Source organism: Gadus chalcogrammus, chromosome 4 (genome assembly GCF_026213295.1).
Source record: "Gadus chalcogrammus isolate NIFS_2021 chromosome 4, NIFS_Gcha_1.0, whole genome shotgun sequence".
NCBI classification, from domain to species: domain Eukaryota; kingdom Metazoa; phylum Chordata; class Actinopteri; order Gadiformes; family Gadidae; genus Gadus; species Gadus chalcogrammus.
Window position 1 is genome coordinate 32691298 of NC_079415.1, and position 23301 is coordinate 32714598.

The 23301-nt window shown below is 48.6% G+C and overlaps 1 protein-coding gene across 1 annotated transcript in view; it reads left to right on the plus strand.

Annotated features, from left to right (window-relative positions):
- The first annotated feature begins 284 nt into the window (after positions 1 to 284).
- Positions 285 to 23301, plus strand: part of LOC130381016 (lysine-specific demethylase 6A-like) — a 24000-nt gene continuing 983 nt past the window's right edge. The window contains exons 1-12 of the mRNA XM_056588437.1: positions 285 to 845; positions 1104 to 1167; positions 10364 to 10472; positions 12948 to 12997; positions 14165 to 14223; positions 15724 to 15844; positions 16648 to 16702; positions 18306 to 18340; positions 20379 to 20472; positions 21837 to 21963; positions 22329 to 22427; positions 23191 to 23221. Coding sequence (XP_056444412.1) covers positions 655 to 845; positions 1104 to 1167; positions 10364 to 10472; positions 12948 to 12997; positions 14165 to 14223; positions 15724 to 15844; positions 16648 to 16702; positions 18306 to 18340; positions 20379 to 20472; positions 21837 to 21963; positions 22329 to 22427; positions 23191 to 23221 — 1035 coding nt within the window. The 5' untranslated portion in view covers positions 285 to 654. The remainder of the gene's footprint in view (positions 846 to 1103; positions 1168 to 10363; positions 10473 to 12947; positions 12998 to 14164; positions 14224 to 15723; positions 15845 to 16647; positions 16703 to 18305; positions 18341 to 20378; positions 20473 to 21836; positions 21964 to 22328; positions 22428 to 23190; positions 23222 to 23301) is intronic.

Sequence of the window (23301 nt, forward strand, 5' to 3'; positions counted from 1 at the left end):
CACATTATGACATATAAACTCTATTATGACTTATCAGGACAGTATCATTCACCCATCTCCTTCACAAATGTGTCTTGCAACTTCACTATTAGAGGAATAACCATGAAACACAAAGATTTCTTTGCAGATCGAAAAATAACCGTCTAAGTAAAAAAAAATAAGTACATGTAGCACAGCGAGTCATATGGAGGAGCTCGGCGCTTCTGATTGGTCAACAATGAACCAGAGGGCGGGACTACAGCGAGTCATATGGAGGAGCTCGGCGCATCTCATTGGCCGACGAGGAACCGGAGGGCGGGACTACAGCGGCGTGGGTTCGGCTGGGTGACACAATTATAACAACTTTAGCTCCGTGGCCGTGGAGGATTTTATGGTCAAATACACACTTTTAACGGACCCTTCTTCTATTTTTCCACCTTTGCATTGCAACACAACCGCACTCGCGTTGAAAATGTGACGCCCCGAAGGAAGGAACTACCGGAGAGTAGTGTTTCTCTCTCTCTCCAGCTCAAAAAGGGGATTGTACCACCATCAAAATCGCATTTTTTTTTTTAATCCGGGGAGAAAAGTTTTTGATCATTTCTCTCTTGTCTTTTACTACAACATTTTCCGATTCGGCGGATCGATACGGGCTGGTTTCGAGTCTGCGATCCCATGCAATCGTGCGCCGCCGCTTCGCTCGCCGCCGCCGCCGCCTGCGCCGCCGCGCCGCGGAGCCGCGTCGCCGCCTCGGCCTCTGGTGGGGATGAGGAGGAGAAAATGGCGGCGGGAAAAGCCAGTGAAACCGAGGAGGACTTTCCGACACTGACAGCCCCGGAGAGGGAGCGTCTGGCCGGCATGGACAGGTCGCGACGACAACACCACCCTCTTACACTCCCAAATACCGTTGAAAAAACCAATGTGTCTCTCTTCTTCTTGTATCTATCACAAAAAATGTCTCCCCGGTCGGTGGTGGAGCTCCGCTGTGAGCGATACTGAGTCTCTGTGTGTGTGTGTGTGTGTGTGTGTGTGTGTGTGTGTGTGGTGTGTGTGTGTGTGTGTGTGTGTGTGTGTGTGTGTGTGTGTGTGTGTGTGTGTGTGTATGTGTGTGTCCTCGCTTGCAGTTCACTGTTTGGATTCCAACGGCTTCATGAAGATGGCGCCAGAACGAGGCCCCTGCTGATGAAGGTAGCACCCCACTCTCCGACTACTCTGCGACCCAACCTGGGCATTGTGTGCACGTTGACCCCCCCCCCCCACACACACACACACACAACTCCGCTCCGCTCGCCTGTGCCCCGGCTGTGAGCGCATTCGGCCCGGGCCCTAACGCGGAGGAGCTCCCCCCCCCACACCCCCAGGACCAAGCTAAACGCTAGCCAGCCGCCCCGGACCCATTCACTCGGCTAACGGGCTAGCCACCAGGGGGAGAGCGACGCTGCTGCACCTGCGGCTACGCAGCGTCGCTTTTCCGGGGAGACTTGATACTCTGCCGGCCTGGGTCCCCCCTATTAAAGGTTTGAGGAACATTTGGGGAAAAGGGGCTGAGCAGAGGGGTTGCAAGTGACCCAGCAAACCTCTTCATACACTATCTTGTGAATACAACATGTCGTTGTGTAACATCAGTTCTGCCATGGTTGGGTCAGTGGGAGAATGGTCAAAAACGTTGTTGTCTTTATTCGGTGTTGCGTTCACGACCGCCTCGGAAATTCGTGAAGGTGGAAGTCACTACGATACTAACGTTAGAGAAAGATGCAGGGAGGTGTGTGTGTGTGTGTGTTGTCACTGGTATTGTGTGTCTTGAGCCCTTCATCTGACACATGTGACATCCGGGTGCACTTTTAATGGAGAAGAACATCTCGATTGTAACGAAATGTGATCGATAGCGGGGCTACTAAAGAACGCGAATAAGTAACACGAATTGCCTCCTTGCTCCCTGTCCAAGATGGCGGGACATAGCGCAGTGATATCGATAGCTATATTCCCAGTTTGATGTTGTTATATCGTTAGAAAAGCGTGATGGGTGATGGTGGGTTGGATCGCTTTAATGTCGGAGGTCCAACGTGGACCCTGATACCGCTTTGAGTCCGTCCACACGGTGTCACCGTCCTTTGTTTACAGTGTTCATGGACTCCTATCTCTTCGTGATCTGTGCGTAATAGTGCGTTTATACGCGCGTACACCTCGTCTGTAGGCCAGCAAATCATGCATTGTCTTTAACTTGGCCGCATTTGGACTACTTGTTGTACTGAGCCCCCCCTGATCTTTTTGACAGCTCGGGGTTTGGAGCGACCGTCTTGATGCGGGATCTGCTCGCTAGGTGGTGTGGATGTATAGGAAGTTTTCATTCGAGTTGTCAGACAAAAGCGCTTGGCAGTGGTTGGGCCGTCATAGGGGATACACCGACCGTTCAATGTATTGAAAGCGTTATGGGCCTACCTACACATTGCAACGTGTGTGTATTGTACATGTGTGGCTATTGTTCGTGTGTCTATTGTACATGTGTCTATTATACGTGTGTGGCTATTGTACGTGTGTGTTGTAGTGTGTGTGGCTGTTGCACATGTCTATAGTGTGTGTGTCATTTGGACATTTCTACCCAGAAGGCTAAGCTTGCCAGCTGATCCTAAAGTTGCTCTTTTTCTTTTTGTCACTGGTGTATCTTTGTTTGCATGAAGCTGCCTTTGAAGCAGACAGTGTGTAACTCTCAATTCTTGTTGGTCGTTTTGGATTTATGTCTCTGTCGCCATTCATTCATAACCGGTGGCAGTGAGTGATTGTTTTGACGCACAGGTGTGTGTCTAATGCTTGTGGCGTCCACACGGTTTAATACTGTAGTTGTACTGTAGGCAATGCAAGGTAGAGACCCCCTGGGTAAATGGCAGGTTGTCTTGTTTTGGTTTTTAATGCTCTGACACAGAGTACGCGCGGAGCCAATGGAAAGTGCTGCTCCTTGCTCTGTGAAGAGATGTCTGTAGCATTTTGTCCGTGTCCTTGTCTAGGCATTGCGAATGCGCAATTTTAATTGCTGAAATGCTGATTACAATCCTTGAGTGACATTTTGAGGTCGACAAGCGTACAAAAATGCAAGGTGGTGAGACAGACCAATGTGGCATGATGATGCTTGCCCTTTTGATGTGGCCACAATACCTTTCCTTCTCTGTGTATTGTGGTTGTTTCTCTATCGAGGGGGATTTTTAATTGTAATCAACTGAAACTGTGCCGTTGAATAACTTACTCTTGTTTATTTGACGGCACCGTTTCAGTTAGTTACATGACACTTTGCAAAAAGAAATAACTCGAGAAATAACTCGACAAAGACCAAAGAGAAGGAAGTTATGGCTGATATTGAGTCTTTAGATATATGCCTACGTCTTCCAGATCCTTCTTTTAGTGACATGGTTGTTGACATTGGTCAGATCACGTCAGTTTTTAAATATGAGTTGTGCAGTCAATTCTCGGATTAATGTGTTCCAGATTATTAGGCTAGCCTAATGTATTCAAATTGTATATCTATTACAAAGCTGTGTTGTTAACCTTAGTGAATGTATGAATTAGTTCAAAAGACTGAAGATTGTTCTCGAAAATAACACACTAAATGAATGTCAGAGAGATTGGGTTGCATTAGGCTAGGGTGTACATTTTATTTTGGAACATAACATTGGGGATACTCAAGACTTCAAAAGCACACATTCAAATGAATTGCTCATGATTATTAGGTTATTACATTGCCTTTCATCTGTGGGCCTCCAAAAGCATGTTGTTCACATTCAGCGTGCCATTTTAAGTCATGGTGACCCAGCTTAGCATCCGACAAGAAGTTTTTTTCTATTAAGCATGACCGGTCATGGTTAATAGCACATGATAACAATATGAGAGTCCGGCATTAAGTCCCTGAAAAGTACCCAGGTGCATCACTATGACTCGCATTCAATTACAATTAGGGCATTTACATCAGTTAATACTGATAACACATTGACACACCGACGGCAGAGTCAACCATGCAAGGCGACAGCCAGCTCGTCGGGAGCAGTTAGGGTTAGGTGTCTTGCTCAGGGACACATCAACACTCAGCTAGGGGGAGCTGGGGATCGAACTAGCAACCTTTCGGTTACAAGACAACCGCTCTACCTCCTGAGCTAAGCCGACCCACAGACGAGAGGTTCCGCGGGGTGTAGGGGTGGTCTATGATGAGTCTACCCTGCTGGTAGTTCCTGGAGGAATCCGCATGTCGGTGTCTAGAACTGCTGCCTGTCTGAGTCTCAGTCTGAGTCTCCCGTCTGGATCAAACTCGTAGGATGTGATCAGCTTTTCAACACCCTCCTGGCTGCTACACTAAACTGTATCCATTACATTACTAGGTGTGATTTTACAATTTTCTGGCACTTTTTTTTTTTGGACTGCTGTTTCTGTTTGTAATTGCTTTGAGTGGCAGCCTCATGTCTGCACTGGTTGGCCTTGTGTTAGTAGCTCTGTTTCACCATTACCCCCTATCCTCACCCATGTATCTCCTGGTTCACTGGTAAGACAGCCCTGGGTCAAGTGATTCGCTCTCTAGCCGCATCCATAAATGTGTAGTTTGATATCGGTCACTCGACAGCTATTGATCGAGGTTAATAATTGAGATCATGTGCGTTTCTAGATTAATGTAATTGTGAAACTTGTTGTTCTCATATCTTGTGGATTTTAACAACCCCAAACTAAATGTGTACAGAGACCTAGTGATGCAGCGGTCCAAGATGACAACCTGACACCAGCCATTGGCGGATGATCATTATCATGTCATTATCATGCGTGGCATTATCCATCCTACAATTGAATATTAGTGGGATACACTTAAACACAGCGATTTTAATGAATTAAAGGTTTGGGAATAATTTGCATGGAGCTAATTGGTCGAACGATTAAACCATCTCAAAATACCTTTTTGTCGGAGAGAAGCCATTAGTCGAAACACTAAGTTGAAAAACTTTTTGGGGAGGAGTCAAAAAATGAATATAGGGAGCGAAACGGGAACAAGCTTATCTGTCTGAAAAAGCAGTCAACTGTGGTTTAATATTGTTCCCTACGCAACTCCAGTGCATGGCTGCGTTAGAATCTACTGTTGCTCTCTGACCGGTGAACATGGGCTAGCAAGCTCAATAACATTGTGTATCCTAAACGTCTGTCATCAGTATGATCGAGCGCGACAACCATTTCAATCGCGCAAACGTGTCAAGCTTTAACAATGGTTTTAGTATCGCGTAATACACGATAAAACAACTAAACGTCGGTCAACCAACATTCGTTCATTTGATCCGCTCCAAAACATTCCTGGTCTAATTGTCCCTCTGGGAATCTGCATGGCCCCATCGTGTCTGCAGTGCTTTCGACACCGTCCCGCCTGTAATGAAAAACGGACTGTCACTGTTCTTGTGTTTTTTCCTTCCTCTGGTCCAGCCAGACACCACAGGCCGGGCCAAATGCATGCAGCTGCCACACACTGTTGTGGCTGTTCATTTTATTGCCAGACATGTCAACAATCCCCCCCCACCCCACAGCCATTCAGCTGTGCTGTCAATCACCCATCCTGGCCCCTCCCCCCTTTGATGAAACACTCAGCCTTGTGAGAACATACTGCTTCTGGGTTTGTGTAAGTTCAATGTAATCATGGAAGGCTGCTATGGCCAATCTGGTCTAGCTGAGCACTTGCAAGAAGATTTGAATTATTAAATAGCAAAAAACCTTTCCTTAATGGTAATGATGCATTAGTTTACATTGTTCTGTGATGTGTTTAGCTACTTTTATGTGATTACTTGGGCTTGAAAAGTAATTGATGAAATCAATACCTTGCCAATCAACATGAATGCTTGTTGCATGACAATGCAATTATCTTGTGATATTCTAACGTGTCAACTTTTGGCACATCGTTCCATCTCACCTTCTCTTGCTAGCATTATTCCTGACATGAGCCCATAGTTCATATCACTGCTGCTGAAATATTCAATTTAACAGTTCAATAGACTTCTGCTTATCTGATGAGTAGGGCCGGTGTGAATCTATTCTTTTCTATTACTTCTGATGAACTATACTTGTCAATTTAAATTTAGGGATATTTTTCGCTCGGCACCGGGGTTATGAAACATTTCTTCTAGGGACCAAAACTGTGTGTGTGTGTGTGTGTGTGTGTGTGTGAGATATCTGACTGTGATACACACAGTTTGGAACGGCATCGGCTGGGAGCAAATTTATGGGGTCTAGGTTTTTTGTCTTTTTAAAAGTTGTCAACAGGCTGCTAATGGTTATCCTCAGGCCGCCAAGCAACAATATTCCCAGCGTTCCCAGGCGGCCGTTTAATACAAAACCGCATCATTCCCCCCCCATCAACTTGGCATCGCTGCTCAAAGAGGAGGAAGAGCGAGAGAGTCTTCCTCCTCTCCGCTGTGTAAACGCGACAGAGCGGCCTTGCACCACAACTCTCCCCCTCCATGAGGGAAATAAGTGTGTTTGTGTGCAATGTTGGTGCCACATGTGGTGTGTTTGTGTGTGTGTTCACTGCCACAACTTGGGTGTTTGTGTGTGTGTGTTCACTGCCACAAGTGGTGTGTGTGTGTTCACTGCCTCAAGTGGAGTGTGTGTGTGTGTTCCCTGCCACAAGTGGAGTGTGTGTGTTTGTGTGTTCCCTGCCACAAGTGGAGTGTGTGTGTTTGTGTGTTCACTGCCACAAGTGGTTTGTGTGTTCACTGCCACAAGTGGTTTGTGTTTGTGTGTGTGTGTTCACTGCCACAAGTGGCTCGCGCATGTGGCGTCTTCACGGCCCCTCCGTGTGCGTTGGGGAATCGAACCCGCGGCCCCCTTGGTGTGATGTGCTACAGCAGCTGCTGGCGGAGGGCTGCGGCCTCTTGCCACCATGTCCCCCTCCCTCTGCGGCCCCCCGAGGCAGTGTGTCCATCGGCGAGCTCATAAGCCCAGACAAAGGTCTAGTTTAGTGCGGAGGTTACAGGTCCTAGGCGCAATTCATTTTGACTCGCCGCTCTTTAGTTTTCCGTGCCCAGGGAACACGGTTGGGCCTTTTTTATTTCAAATGCCGGGGGCGGCATGTGGCTCAGGAGGTAGAGCGGGTTGGCTGGTAACCGGAGGGTCGATAGTTCGATCCCCGTCTCCTCCTAGCTGTGAGTGTTGAGTCCCCGAGCGAGACACCTCACCCTAACTGCTCCCGAAAAGCTGGCTGTCGCCTTGTGTGGCTGACGCCGCCGTCGGTGTGTGATTGTGTGAATGAATGGGTGAATGTAAGGCAATATTGTAAAGCGATTTGAGAGGCCATTGGATAGAAAAGCACTGTACAAATGCAGTCCATTTTACCATTGAATGCCATATGTTGTGTATATGAAATGTATCTGATGATGTCTGGTTTGGAGCTGAGGGAGGACACACCATCTGATGATGTCTGGTTTGGAGTAGTCTTAACGAAGCATTCTCAAGATTAGAATCTAAAGTCTAGGCATGTAGTCCAATTCGGGGCGTCATGTCGCTGGAAACGTGACGCGTAAGTGCGAGATTCTGCGAGAAAATCCACTCGAGAAGTAAACTGTAATGAAAACAACAACTTCTTGCCTATCAACTATAGTAATACGCTAATAATAAAGTTTCAGTATTCTTCGGCAGAAAGTATCGCCGCAACAAACCAGGAAACCGGGAGAGGCTCCGCCCTTTGCAGTGGTTGGGCCAGGCTCTGTGCCGTCCCCCCCCCCCCCCCCCCCCCTCTCTTCTGATATAACATAGTTGGACCGTTGGGTTTGGAGAAGCGCCGAGGGCAACCACGGGCATACCACGTGTCCGTGGTCAGGTTTGGAGAAGCACCAAGGCCAAAAAGCAGGAAGTCAAACTGTACCGGGGGAATAGGCTGATGGAGGCTGCGTCATAATGATGGCCCAGAGCAGTCGATAAGGAGAGACCTGGGAAATTCTAATACTAGTCTGTCTGTCACTCTGTCACTCACTCTGTCTGTCTCTCATTCTGTCTCTCACTCTGTCTCTCACTCTGTCACTCACTCTGTCTCTCACTCTGTCTGTCTCTCACTCTGTCTGTCTGTCTCTCACTCTGTCACTCACTCTTTCACTCACTCTTTCACTCACTCTGTCTGTCTGTCTCTCACTCTGTCTGTCTGTCTCACTTTGTCTGTCTGTCACTCACTCTGTCTCTCACTCTGTCACTCACTCTGTCACTCTGTCACTGTCACTCACTCTCTCTACTGGGTGTCTTTTTCAAGCAATGTTTTGTTCCAAGTGCTGCGCATTATTGTCTGCTCAGCACTCCTCGTGTTCCTTTCGCCTCCTCCTCGGAGTGGACTGAGTTTATTCCGGGCCTAATGCAACATCGACTTTAGATGTGTTGATCGGCTGCTCCCGACGGCGGCGTGGCAGTAAAGACGGCCAACGTTGAGATCATTTCACGACCTTGTTTCAGCCGGGGGATCAGTAAACCCGCGCTCTCGTCGTCGTTGTTGATCTGACGCACGGCCCGACCAGTCTGTGAAGCGTTGATTTATGTCCTTATGGCGCACAGCTCTCCTGCGGAATGTGCTAACCAGCGTCGGAGGAGTGAGCCAAGTCAAACAGTCGACGGCGCGTCTCCCGTTTCAACCGCGGTGTCGAGTGAGCCGCATTGTCTGAGACCAGACGGCGAAGGTCAACAAGCACGGCTGTCGGGGCCCGCTACCTGATTTCTGTCAACGGCGTGATTGCGCAAGGGCTTTGGTTTCTGTCAGGCACGTGTGTGTGTGTAGATGAGTGTGTGTGTGTGGAGTTGTTTGTGTGTGTGTGTGTGTGTGGGTGTGGGCTGTGGCTGTCGGTCTTCTTGAGCCCTAGCCATTCCAGAGACACTTTCACCCGACGCGATCAAGGTGAATGAATTCAGACCCGTCGCCGTTAAGGAGCAGGTTAACAGGATAACTGCAGTTAAGCTGTGGACGTCGGGGATCAAACACCGTACCTCTTTGACTTGGGAGTCAAGCACCCTAGGTGTTTGAGTCAAATCTAGACTGAACTGACTTTGGAACAGTCGTGCCTCAGCAGCTAGAGACTTGTCAGACTGGATGGTTGCTGGTTCAATCCCTCGATTCCTCCTGGCAATGCCTTGTTTTGTTTTTGTCCCAGAGCAAGAACCCATAATATCAAATAACATGCTGGTTTGCAAACGTGTTAATATCTAATCAATCAATCCATCCACTGGGCACTGCACTATTAATAACATGTGTATGTTGTTTTACAAGTTGAATTAACAACCCTAAGTAATTAAAGAACTGCAATTGGATAAAATATAACTACATGGTAAACTAGGCTTTTTTTTAGTTCCTTGTTCAATACTTCCGATCACACCAACTAGCTGCAATTGATCCCAAAAGTAGGAATATCTGTGAAAAAAGAATTGTTCCTGGGTCGACCCCAGGATGCATAAAGAGGAGCCAAGTGTCAGATTGGTTAATGCAAATCTGCCGTCTGTTTTTTTCTGGACGGATGTCCTTGCTGATGGCGCGTTTCCATGTAAAACAGGATATTAGGGCTGAACTCTCCCTGTCTCGTTATAGTGGGAGTAGTTTGAGGAGATCATGATGGCGATCGGTATTAGTTGTTGAGATGTTAGTATGCAAGTAACGTTTCAGTAGTTTGCAGGCAAGACCCCATCTGGGTCTGGGGTCACCATCAGCCTGAAAGGTGGTTGAAGGTCATAGGGTATCATAGTAGTTAGGTTCTGTGGTTCAACTTTGATTTGTGTACCGTCAGACTGAGTCGGAGTACTCAATTTTATTTGGCGGCAACTTTATATGTGATCGTTGTTGTTTTTAATCAATACTATTGAGTCCTTGTTCGTTGAAAGAAGTTGTTTGCTTAATAACGATTCAATATTTAGCATTACCAAGAGTTTACCTTCATTGATTTAAATTGCGAGTCTCTTTCTTGAGGGCGCTGTCTTGGCACATTTGAGTTGGAAACAGTTGTTAAGGAATTTGTGGTTCTTGGCAAGCTTACGGAATTATCTGATGTGTTTGCTGTGGAAACCTTGTTGTTGTTTGACTCAGTTCTCCATCGCTACCCCCTACAGCTGTGGCTAATTATATGACATGCTCCTTTTTAGATGTGGGGGTATAGTTGTTTCAGGCCGATCAAGCGTTTCCTCCTCTCAGACTGCGTCCATTTTCGTCCCATATCTAAATTTATTTGAGTTTCACTTGTATTGTTGCGTTGCCTTTTTACGCGCGTGTGTGTGTGTGTGTGTGTGTGTGTGTGTGTGTGTGTGTGTGTGTGTGTGTGTGTGTGTGTGTGTGTGTGTGTGTGTGTGTGTGTGTGTGTGTGTGTGTGTGTGTGTGTCCCACACTCACACACTGTCGCTGTGCGTGTCTCGGCAGGCGGTGCGCTGCTACGACTCTCTCATCCTGAAGGCCGAGGGCAAGGTGGAGCCGGAGGTCTTCTGCCAGCTGGGACACTTCAACCTCCTCCTCGAGGACTACCCCAAAGGTGAGTCGGGACCGCCCCCTCTCTACGGCTCCTCCTCCTCCGTCTCCTCGTCCTTGTCTTTCTCTTCCTCCTGTCTCTGCTCTCGGTCTCCTCTACCTCCTCCTCCTCTCTCTTGGCTACCCCTCCTCTCCCTCTGTCTCGCCCTCCTCCTCCTCCTCCTCCTCCTCGCTCTCCTCCTCGCTCTCCTCCTCCTCCTCCTCGCTCTCCTCCTTCTCCTCCTAGCTCTCCTCCTCCTCCTCGCTCTCCTCCTTCACCTCCTCCTTGCTCTCCTCCTCCTCCTCGCTGTCCTCTACTCCTCCTCCTTCTCCTTGCCCGCCTCATCCACCTCCTCCTCCTCCTCGCTCTCCTCCTCGCTCTCCTCCTTCTCCTCCCTGTCCTCTAATTCTCCTCCTCCTCCTCGCTCTCCTCCACCTCCTCCTCCTCCTCCTCCTCCTCGCTCTCCTCCTCCTCGCTGTCCTCTACTCCTCCTCTTCCTCCTCCTCCTCCTCGCTCTCCTCCTCCTCTATTTCTCCTCCTCGCTCTCCTCCTGCTCGCTCTTCCCCTCCTCCTGGCTCTCCCCTACTTCTCCTCCTCGCTCTCCTCCTTCTCTTCTCCCCCTCCTCCTGGCTCTCCCCTACTTCTCCTCCTCTCTCTCCTCTACTTCTCCCCCTCCTCCTGGCTCTCCCCTACTTTTCCTCCTCTCTCTACTCTTCCTCCTCCTCCTCCTCGCTCACCTCCTCCTCTTCTTCTCCCCCTCCTCCTGGCTCTCCCCTACTCCTCCACCTCTCTCTCCTCTACTTCTCCTCAACCTCCTCGTTCCTGTCTCCTCTACCTCACATCCTCCAATGTCTTCTCCTCAATTGTCTCCTCTCTCCCTCCCCCTCAACTGTCTCTTCTACCTTTCCTCCTCAACTGTCCCCATTACCTCCTCCTCCTCTTATTTGTCCTCCAAATGTCTGTCGACCTCTCCTATTCATTCTCCTCCTCTTCCTCCTCCTCTTCCTCCCTCTCCTCCTCATGATTCCTGCTCCTATCCGTTCTTGTTCTCTCCCTGGCTCCTCACATGCCCTGAGTATTTAACCATCCGTTAGCCAGCTGTTTGGGTGACCTAATGAGCCATGTTCTGACCATGTGACCATCACTTGAACACACCCCTGTGTGGCCCCGACACCTGGTGGGGGACGACAGACCCTTAAAGCAGGTCACGGGGTCACGGGGTCATGGTAGAGAGAGCATTCACAGGTGTCTCTCCTAACACTGATTATCCCTCTAGTTTTTTTTTTAAAGCCGGTTTGCTTTCATTTGTAGCTTCTGAAAAAAGCTTGGTTTTAGATCTTATTAGTTTCAAGTCAGGGGAGGGATTGAAAAAGGTCAGGAAAAGAATAATCTGTATTAGATGTAAAAATGACCGAGGAACCGTCCACAATACGACTTTACAAATTGTCAGTTTACTTTCAATTAATTATCGTTTTTATTTTATCTAGTTTCACAACTAGTTTTCATAATTTCATCCGCTTTTGTTAATGGCAATAATAAGCTTGGTCTGCCACTGAGATGTACCAAAGCACAGCCGTGGACTTACCTTGACTAGTTGAGTCTAGCACTACGCCCTGGTCTATCAAGGGAGCAGACCCATAATCAGTGTGATCAGAGACACCTGTTGCCCTATGATGACTCCTCTGTGAACACGTCTCTTAGGAACTTTGAGTATTTAGACATTTCTGTGTTGTTGTTTTTAATCGCAAGCGACTTGGAGTACATTCATAATAATGTAGCGACCCTGGGACAGTTAAATAGTTTGTGTGTTATGTGTTGCATTGTATTTCGTTGTCCGTTATGCCAGTTGTTCTATGTGCATGTATTGTAATGTTCTTCTTGTCAATCAGCGTGGGGGCGAATCATTAGGTCAGCTGGGGGAGGGCCTTGGAAGAACAGGAGGGTGGGGGCCTGCACGCGAGTGAGACCGTGTTGGGGGTTTCCGGGGTTGCCGGGGTAACCGGGGTTTGTTTTGGGTCGGTTTTCTGCCGTTGGTTACGATGTTACGTTTTTCAGTGACCTGGTTTTGGTTCATTAAAACTACCTTCAACTACTAATGACTCGACGTCATTATGTCACCGGCGAGGTCATTACAATAATATTGATTGCATTGACATTTAAATGCACATTTTTTCAATTAAATTCTGAATAATTGTTAATTGTAAATGTATGAACCCCAAACGTACACTATTAATCTTTTTAATCGGCTATTTAAATGTTGGTTTATAGTTTGACATAATCTTGAATCAATAAATACATATAAAATGTAAATGTATTCTTCCTGGGTCTCTATAGCATTTGCAGATGCATTCCATGTTTGAAGGGTTTCATGTGAATGACTTGCCTACTATATATTCTATTGTAATGTGATTTTATTGTGGCGGTGGCAGGATTCCCCTAGGACATGCTTCCCTGCCTGAAATCACACAGCCTTATAGTCTTCTTTCCTCCTTGTTTCAGCATTATCCGCATACCAGAGGTACTACAGTTTACAGTCGGACTACTGGAAGGTATGCCCACACGAACACACACAGACAAAGACACGCACGCCAACACACGGACACTAAAAGACATACACACACACACAGACATCAACACACAGAAACAGAAAGACACACACACACCAACACACAGACACAAAGAGTCACACACACCAATACACGGACACTAAAAGACATACGCACACACACAGACGTCAACACACAGAAACAGAAAGACACACACACCAACACATGGTCACAAAAAGACACAAACCAATATACAGACACAAAAAGAAACACCAACACGCACACAAAAAGACCCACACCAACACACAGCCACAAAAAGATACAAACCATCATGCAGACACAAAAAGACACGCCAACACGCACACAAAAAGACCCACACCAACACACAGCCACAAAAAGATACAAACCATCATGCAGACACAAAAAGACACGCCAACACGCACACAAAAAGACCCACACCAACACACAGCCACAAAAAGACACCAACAGCCACACAAAAAGACACACCAACACAAAGACACAAAAACATACATACCAACGCACAGACACAAAAAGACACGCACACCACACAAAAACACAGAGGCACACACACACTGAAAAAGACACAAAGACACACACTCAGCCACAGCCATTCTGATGCACCACCATCACGATCACCACCTCCTCACACATGGAGTTGTACGTAATGTGCCACGCTATCTGGTCTGGTGGGCACTGTGGCTTCTCGGTTTCGTTATGGGGCTGTTCCAGAGCACCTTCTCCCTGGTATTGATGCTCTGCGGTCGCTGCATTCGCTGAACCATGCAAAATAATAAACACCTTTTGAATTTTCGCCATGACTTGCACATACAGTGACGGGCACTTAATTACGCACTTAAGTTATGTTGTTTGCCCTGGAGCTTAAAAAATAGGACTTAGCATTGTGTAGCGTCTTATCCTAGCTACAGTTGTTGTATATTATTTGTATTTATTTATTTTAAATTATTTATATTCATCTGAACCCTGGCTGCAGATTATTATTTATGTAGCTGTCGTTATATGGATCTATCCTCTAGGCTCATCTACAGAATGTCATTTTTGTGCATGCGTGAGTCTGGTATGATTTGTGCTGTTATAGCATGTTGGCTAACGCCCTTTTGATTCTGTCCCCCCCCCCCCCCCCTCCCCCAGAATGCAGCCTTTCTCTATGGACTAGGCATGGTGTACTTCCACTACAATGCCTTCCAGTGGTGAGTGCCATGACATTGCCGCTCTGAAGCATGTTTTAAACATGCCAACACATGTAAATGTAATGTCACAAAATGTAAGCCACACCAGTAAAATTGTAGGAGCACCCACCAAAATGTAAGAAGCCCCAACAGAATATCTAGATTATTTTTATTGATCAAAAAATGTCAGGTAATACAATAGTTATTAATAGTGTATTCACTTCCGACTGTACAGAGAATGAGTTGTTTGACCGAAGTACTAAAAATAATAATTAAAAGGGGTCCCACCAGATCAATCAGTTGCACTTTGCTCAAATTCTCCCATTTTTTTTAATATTGAGGTTACACAAATGACATCGGAGCATTTAAAAAAAAAATTATTGTGAGTCGTGCCAAGGGAGCGCGTCCCGACTCAATTAAAAGCACCCAAAAACCAAATGCCTTACTTATTGCACAATGTGCGGAATGCCCGCGGGCGTAATCGGCATTGGGGGTGGGGGGGGGGGGGGGTTTCCATGGCAACAGAGCGGCAGCGGGGTCTGCCAGGCTCTTGGCCGACCGTACAAATCAACCCCCCTGGCTCGGAACGAAAGTCCTTGGCTCATGAACGATGGCCGATGTGTGGTGCAGACACGATTACGGCCCCTGATGCGTACAGACCCCCCTGCTGCTGTGAGGCGGGGAGGGGGGGCAGGCCGGTGTCGTGGCTGGGGCCATCGGACCGATAGCCTTGATGTTGTGGTTCTGAATCCCCAACGTTCACAGCGTATCTGTTGGCGATGCCTTACTGTAATTAGTTCATTAATGAAATGTGTACATTGGATGCATTGCATTTGCGGATTTTAATAATTTTGTATTTATCGTTAAGCCTATGATATATTATTAGATAATCTACATTCCCGACGTCTATCCCTGAATTTTCTTAATTAGGATAATTTTGTGATTGTCTGTAGCGTATATGTAGCATTTCTGAAAGCATTAGCACTTTAGCATTTCTGATGCTACAAGTATTGGCAGTTTCGACGTTACAAGCTGCCAATGTCCCGACATAATCTAATTGACGGATCACAACCACCTTGAACATATTAACAAAGCAAGAATCGTCTGCTAATCGTTTAAGCGCTGGTGTAAACACGAATGAACGCTAAAGATTGCGTTTCATCATAAGATTTTCACCGGAATTCCTTGGGACTCATCCTGAGCGTGAGCAGTAATCCGGCGGGCCGTACGTTAAGGTCACTGGAATAAAAGGAGCGCATCGACCGGTCTCTTCCACACGCTCGCCCCCCCCCTGCAGTCAGATAATATCCATCGATTTCACCGGGTAAAGAAACGGCTGCCCTGCGCTTTTGTCGCAGTTGGAGCCATCGATTTTATGCAGCGGCTATCTTTGTTTGTGATTCGTTGTTATTTTTAATCAATACTATCGAGTCCTTTAAAAAAATAAATAATAATCTGTGGTTAATGATTCTCTCTCACTCTCTTTCTCTTTCTCTCTTTCTCTCTTTCTCTCTCTCTCAGGGCGATCAAGGCCTTCCAGGAGGTGTTGTACATCGACCCGGGCTTTGCCCGAGCAAAGGAGATCCACCTGCGGCTCGGCCTGATGTTCAAGGTCAACACGGACTACGAGTCGAGCCTGAAGGTCAGCCCCGCCCCCTCCCCCCCCCCCTCTGCGTCCCTCGTCTTAAAGGGCCAGTACAGAGAATTCCGCGTGGTACTCTTTGGCGATTAGCGGTGATTGTTGCAACAGGACACCCAGGTCGTGACGTCCATATGACTGCTCATGCACGGGCTTACGTCCGTGGTTCAAACGCCATTGTGTTACCTCATTCGGCGATGGTGACCTAGCAGGCTTTTCTTTACATGAAAATCTTCGAGACTACCACTTTAATATAGTTATTAGTTTTAATGTTGTCAATGCTACCTGTGTGTTCATGGCTTTGCTCTGAGCCCATTGGCTGGAATATTCCCCTACAAATTGATCCGTGCTATGCAGGAAATATATTCTAGCACAAATGTGAAATACATTTGAGAGGAGGATTTCTTGTTATTATTTTAAATGATTACAAAAACATATATATATATTTTTTGTTTTGTGTATAAAAAAAACAACGTATACATATTTTTTGTATGCGTTTGTTTTTTTTTGCTATTCAAAGTGTGTGTGTGTGTGTGTGTGTGTGTGTGTGTGTGTGTGTGTGTGTGTGTGTGTGTGTGTGTGTGTGTGTGTGTGTGTGTGTGTGTGTGTGTGTGTGTGTGTGTGTGTGTGTGTGTGTGTGCGCGTGTGTGTTTGTGTCCATGCGTTGTGTCGCGCCTGTAGAAAAGTGTGGAGGACTACCCCAAAGTGTCTGGTCGATTTATGATATCGTAATCGAGGATGCATCGTGTTTGAGTTTTTCAATTTGTTTTGACTGACCGTTGCATTTTCCTCTTTTCTCTCCACAGCATTTTCAGCTGGCTTTGATTGACTCAAACCCCTGCACTTTGTCTAAAGCTGAAAGTAAGCAGAATAACATTTACCACCCTCTCCACTGCTGTTCAGAATTTCCTTTGAGTAATTTTATGGAAAGGTTACATTTTTTGTAAACCATCTATGCCCACTCTAAACCGCCTTGAAACGATGCCATCTTACGTCATACTCCTTAAGTTGCACACAACACACGTTTTACAGCCGCCTGCCCACAAACGCATCGACAAATCGAAGGAAATGTCAAGTGATGAATTACACCGGCGAGCACTCAATGAACTAATGGGTCTCTGTGCTCTCCGTACAGCCTTTCTCAAACTGCACGCCAAGCCGGGGGCACACAGACTCCAACACTGATCCCACACACTTAACCGTCCCCACGCAGCCGACTGTGTGTGTGTGTGTGTGTGTGTGTGTGTGTGTGTGTGTGTGTGTGTGTGTGTGTGTGTGTGTGTGTGTGTGTGTGTGTGTGTGTGTGTGTGTGTGTGTGTGTGTGTGTGTGTGTGTGTGTGTGTGTGTGTGTTAGGTCGTATCCTTATGGCTGAATGGGCTTTTTTCTCCACCCCTCCTGCACTGCATTGCATCCTCCGGTACTCTCCGCCCCGGCCACACAGAGCACCTTTTAATCATGTGACGAGGGGGGGCGATGGCGGCGGTTATCCACTCTGGTTGATCCGAAGGGGGAGACTGCAGACTAGATGGGGAAGGGGGGAAGAGGGGGGGTTTACAGCTCTGATTTGATACGCCGCTGTCATCTCTCGTCTCCCTTCCCTGCCCGGGTACCTGTTACCGTGGAGACGGCAATATCCTCCTCCTCCTTCTCCTCCTCCCCACTGTCTCCTCGTCTTTCTGCCCCATAACACAAGCCATTACACTCACACACACGCACTCACACACAAACAGCCTTTTTTGCTCAATCGTGCGCACGCACACACACACACACGCGCGCGCCGGCAACCCTCTGCTTTTGCTATTCATCACGCTAACTCCCGTCTCCTCATTCTCACACACACACACACACACACACTCACACTCACACACAGGTCTCTCTCGCTCTCTCTCTCTCTCTCTATCTCTTCCTCACTTGCTCTCACTCTCTTCCTCTCCCACTCTGTTTTCTCCCTCTCTCTCTGCCTTGCGCTCTCTCACTCTCCCACTCTGTGTCTCTCTCTCTCTCTGCCCCTCTCTCTCCCTCTCTCTCCCTCTCCCTCTCTCTTGCTCTCTCTGCTGAGAGTCAGTCAGGCAGTTCAGATCAGAGACACTGCAGCTCACCAGACAAAGAAAGGTGGTGCCAGCATCGCCGCCACCACCACCTCCTCCTCCTCCTCTTCCTCCTCATCCTCCTCTTCCTCGCTAGAGATCGGCGGCCACACGGGCAGCCCTGTTTTATCTTGTTTTGTATTTTCTCTACCCGGGGAGAGCCTTTCGTTTCCTCTGGTCGGTGTTCCGGTTTTGTTTTTAAGGTTGTGCGCAAGTATGTTTTTTTGTTGTTGCTGTTGTTGTTCTTTTTTTGGGGTGTTTTCACCCTACTTTGCCAAAAGCCTTCTCTTGTGTAGACTGAACCTCTGGCCAGAAGCTGAGAGGTGTCTGCTCCTCATCTAACCGGTCTCTCCCTCTGCTTGTGTTGCCCTCACAGTCCAGTTCCACATCGCCCATCTGTATGAGATTCAGGTAGGAACCCGCCGGACCCCGTCACTGTGTCGTTGTCATGGTCTTGTTTCTTTCTCTCTCTCTTTCTCTCTCTCTCTTTCACGCTGAGCCCCTCATCCATCAATCCTTGTCGGCATATTAGCATAGCACTCGCTAAAGTGTGTGTGTGTTATCATGTAGCCATTAGCATTAAAGGTAGCGTGGTGTAATCACACCTCAGCCTATTTATATTCCAGGGATTGGCTCATTGTGTGTGTGTGTGTGTGTGTGCGTGCGTTGTTTTGGACCAGGTGTTGACAAATTGAGAAGGCTGTGGGGGGGGGGGGGGGGGGGGGGTGGGGAGTAAGCGGGAGGCTCATCTGGCCCTTCGTTGGGGTTGCCACGGAAACAAGAAAGTCTGTCTCCCCCTCTTTTGTATGCTGGTCCCCTCTCTCTGACTCGCTCTCTCTCACCAGGAGAGCGCCGCGGTAACTCTGAGCGCTTCTTACCCCCCCCCCCCCCCCACCGTAGCTCCGAGACGTGGGTTCATTTATTTGTTGATCTATTCTGCTGTGTCAGACGAACATAGCGCCGCGGCGCGCTAGCTCTCTTAAGGAGACGGGGGAGACGGGGGGGGCTGGTGGCAGACGGGGGGGCTGGGGGGAGACGGGGGGGCTGGTGGCACACGGGGGGGCTGGGGGGAGACGGGGGGGCTGCGTTCCGCCGTAGAAGCAGCACATATTTCCCTCGTCCGACGGGACGACATGGATTGAGATTTAACGTTGCTTGTGTCAAGGAGGACGAGGTTAAGAATGGCTTTAAAATGACAGATGTGTTTTTTTTTTTTAATGCCGTTCTTGTTGTTAAAGGACTTTAAGGAAAACTCGTAATCGTGCGCACGGGAACCTCCGCTTTAAGCGTCAAACTACGAACACGTTTGAAATCCGTGAAGGGGCTGAAAGTTTAAGGGACTAGGCTGTGTGTGTGTGTGTGTGTGTGTGTGTGTGTGTGTGTGTGTGTGTGTGTGTGTGTGTGTGTGTGTGTGTGTGTGTGTGTGTGTGTGTGTGTGTGTGTGTGTGTGTGTGTGTGTGTGTGTGTGTGTGGCGAGGAGACGGTGGTGAGGCACGTAGAGGTGGTGCAAAGGTTGTCTGTAGTGCACGGTTAATGCCCCTCCGGATGGGGGGAGACTACAGAGCGCGCTGTGATGCTGCGACGCAGCAGCAGAGGGATCCCCCCCCCCCCCGGTCACACACCACCGCCTCCCCGGCCCCCCCCCCCCCCCCCCCGGTCACACACCACCGCCCCTCTACCTCTCCGCACTCATCAATGTTCATTTCTTCATATTTATCTCTCTCTCTGTCTCTCTGTCTCTCTGTCTCTCTGTCTCTCTGTCTCTCTGTCTCTCTGTCTCTCTGTCTCTCTGTCTCTCTCTCTCTCTCTCTCTGTCTCTCTCTCTCTCTCTCTCTCTCTCTCTCTCTCTCTCTCTCTCTCTCCCTCTCCCTCTCCCTCTCCCTCTCCCTCTCCCTCTCTTTCTCTTTCTCTTTCTTTCTCTCTCTTTCTCTCTCTCTTTCTCTTTCTCTCTCTTTCTCTTTCTCTCTCTTTCTCTCCCTCTCTCTCTTTCTCTTTCTCTCTTTCTTTCTCTTTCTCTCTTTCTTTCTCTCTCTCTCTCTCTCTTTCTCTCTCTCTCTCTCTCTTTCTCTCTCTCTCTTTCTCTCTCGGTTTCTCTTTTTTATCTTCTTTTTATTATTCACCTATTCCTCTCTCTATTTTTGCGAATCCGTGTCTCTGTCCATGACTCTCTATCGCTTTGTCTCTCCTCATGTCTGTCCGTCTCTGCATCTCCCTCTGTCTCTCTCTCTTCTTGTCTCTCTCTCCCTCGGTCTCTCTCTCTTCATGTCTGTCTCTCTGCGTCTCCCCCTCCCTCTGTCTCTCTCTCTTCTTGTCTCTCTCCCTGCGTCTCCCCCTCCCTCTGTCTCTCTCTCTCTCTCTTCTTGTCTCTCTCCCTCGGTCTCTCTCTCTTCTTGTCTCTCTCTCCTCCGGTCTCCGCTCTCTTCATGTCTCTCCCCGTCTCTCTCTCCAGAAGAGATACCGTGCCGCCAAGGAGGCGTATGAGGGCCTCCTGCAGGCGGAGGACCTCCCCCCACAGGTGAAGGCCACCACACTGCAGCAGCTAGGTAAGACTCACTCACTCACCCACTCACTCACTCACTCACTCACTCACTCACTCACTCACTCACTCACTCACTCACTCACTCACTCACTCACTCACTCACTCACTCACTCGCCCACTCACTCACTCACTCACTCGCCCACTCACTCACTCACTCACTCACTCACACTCGCCCACTCACTCACTCACTCACTCACTCACTCACTCACTCGCCCACACGAGCACCCGGTCGATTTACCTCGCACACATGCCCTCTCACACACTTACAGTTTTTTTCTTTTCCACTCGCGTTCTCTCCTTCATTCCCATTCTGTCGTTCATTCACATCCAGACAGACAGACAGACAATCAGACAGACAGACAGACAGACACACAGGGTTTCCCCATTCGCCAGGGACCAGCCTGAAGGGGGGGGGTCAATCAGCCCCCGACTGAGTAAACGTCTGTGGCGTGCGCCGGCGCTCTGAGCCCCGTTGACCTCGGTAGTCTCGACCCCCACATCACAGACATGACCCCGAGTCAACCCGGTCTGAACCCGAGCCCGGTTCACGGTTCGAACCCCATCTGGGATCGCGTGTCTGCCCTCCGGCGCACACGCGAACACGCGCTGAACCGGTGTTTACGACGGACGCACACACCCACGCGTGGCGATCGACCCCGGGTTGTGTGTCGAAGCGGGGAAAGGGGCACAGATGTTTTCCTTGTTTGTTTTTTTCTTCTTCTTTCCGCTAATCAGCGGGTTACCGCCGAATCCTTCCCCAACTGCCACAGGCGATCCCCGTATGGTGTTTGTTGTGAAGGCGGAACGTACTCTGGCTGAGCTCCCTCGAGGCCTGTAGCTTTCTCTGTAGCTTACTACTTAGTTGTGTAGCTTATTGTTCAGTTGTGTAGCTTACTGTTCAGCTGTGTAGCTTATTGTTCAGTTGTGTAGCTTACTATTCAGTTGTGTAGCTTACTGTTCAGTTGTGTAGCTTACTATTCAGTTGTGTAGCTTACTATTCAGTTGTGTAGCTTACTGTTCAGTTGTGTAGCTTACTGTTCAGTTGTGTAGCTTACTGTTCAGTTGTGTAGCTTACTGTTCAGTTGTGTAGCTTACTGTTCAGTTGTGTAGCTTACTGTTCAGTTGTGTAGCTTACTGTTCAGTTGTGTAGCTTACTGTTCAGTTGTGTAGCTTACTGTTCAGTGGTGTAGCTTACTAGTTGGTTGGTTAGCTTAATATTTATCCGTTGAGCGGTTTCTCATCGAGCGCTCTTGATGGTCCGTACAGGTCAGTGGGGTTCACGGAAAGGGCTGTGGTCACATAAAGGGGTCTGTGTTCTGTGTAATGACGTGTGTGTGTGTGTGTGCGTGCGTGTGCGTGTGTGTGCAGGCTGGATGCACCACACGGTGGAGCAGCTGGGGGAGCGAGCGGGTAAGGAGAGCTATGACATCCAGTGCCTGCAGAAGTCCCTGGAGGCCGACCCCAACTCTGGACAGTCCTGGTACTTCCTCGGCAGGTATGGTCGCTGATGTGGGGGAATAATCTCATATCCACTCTGCTTTTGTGTGTGTGTGTGTGTGTGTGTGTGTGTGTGTGTGTGTGTGTGTGTGTGTGTGTGTGTGTGTGTGTGTGTGTGTGTGTGTGTGTGTGTGTGTGTGTGTGTGTGTGTGAATCATGGGATATTTTTATGAATTGGACTAAGCCAAGCTAAGTTGTTTACTTTACCTTTCCATGTTGGTGCTGTTTGAGGTTTCCCCTTTGATTTTCCTTGGCCCAAAACTCACTACGGCTTGGCTACAGACATTCATTGGCAGGTTAACAAGTGCTATGCTACGATGCTGAAACGTGCGTGTGTGTGTGTGTGCGTGTGCGTGTGTCCAGGTGCTACTCTAGCATTGGCAAGGTGCAGGACGCGTTCATCTCCTACCGGCAGTCCATCGACAAATCAGAGGCCAGCGCCGACACCTGGTGCTCGATAGGGTAAGACTCGAACGCCTTCCTTCCATCTCCTCCGTCGCCACGGTAACCACAGGGTATGACTCCCAACGCCTTCCTTCCGACTCCTCCGTCGCCATGGTAACCACCGACCCAGTACCTGGTGAGCTAGGGCAGGCAGCTTCGAGACAGGCCGGCACTAGTGTGTCACACACGGAGAGTGCTTTGGGGGTCGTGACCCGCCCAAAGCAAGTCTGAAGGCTGTGATTGGCCCAGAGACAGACAGACAGACACACAGACAGACAGACAGACACAGATGGAGAGAGACAAAGAGAGACAGACGAGGAGACGGAGGCGGAGAAAGTGAGAGACAGAGAGACAGAGATTTGTAATACAGGTTTAACCGCTGTTCAATCGCCAATTAAAACCTAAACCAGATTACCTCAATTGTTACCTTCTCTATCAGCTGTCCCACATGTGCTATTGTAAACGAGCGAAACGTTTTGGGGTGGGTGTGAGATTACGTTGTTTTTAAACTAGTATGTTAGTTTGTAAATTAGTTAAAATTAGATAAACTACATAATCTCATACCCGCTCTGCGTTAGGGTTAGGGTTAGCCATGATTAGGCATGCCATGATTGTTCTCGATCAGGTGTCCCACAGGGTCCGTCGTAAACAAGCTTAAAGGTGACACATATTTCACCACCGGGTGCGAGTGTGATCAGCCGTTACAAGCCGTTCTGAAAATCGGCCTCTTCTGACATCACAAGTGGGTGTCCGCCTAGATGTGTGAAAGGACCCCCTCCAGGGTCCTTTACCAGCAGCAGAACCAGCCCATGGTACCCCCTCTATCAGGCGTCCCTCAGGGTCTGTGGTAACCTCCCCTCCCCCCTCCTCCAGGGTCCTTTACCAGCAGCAG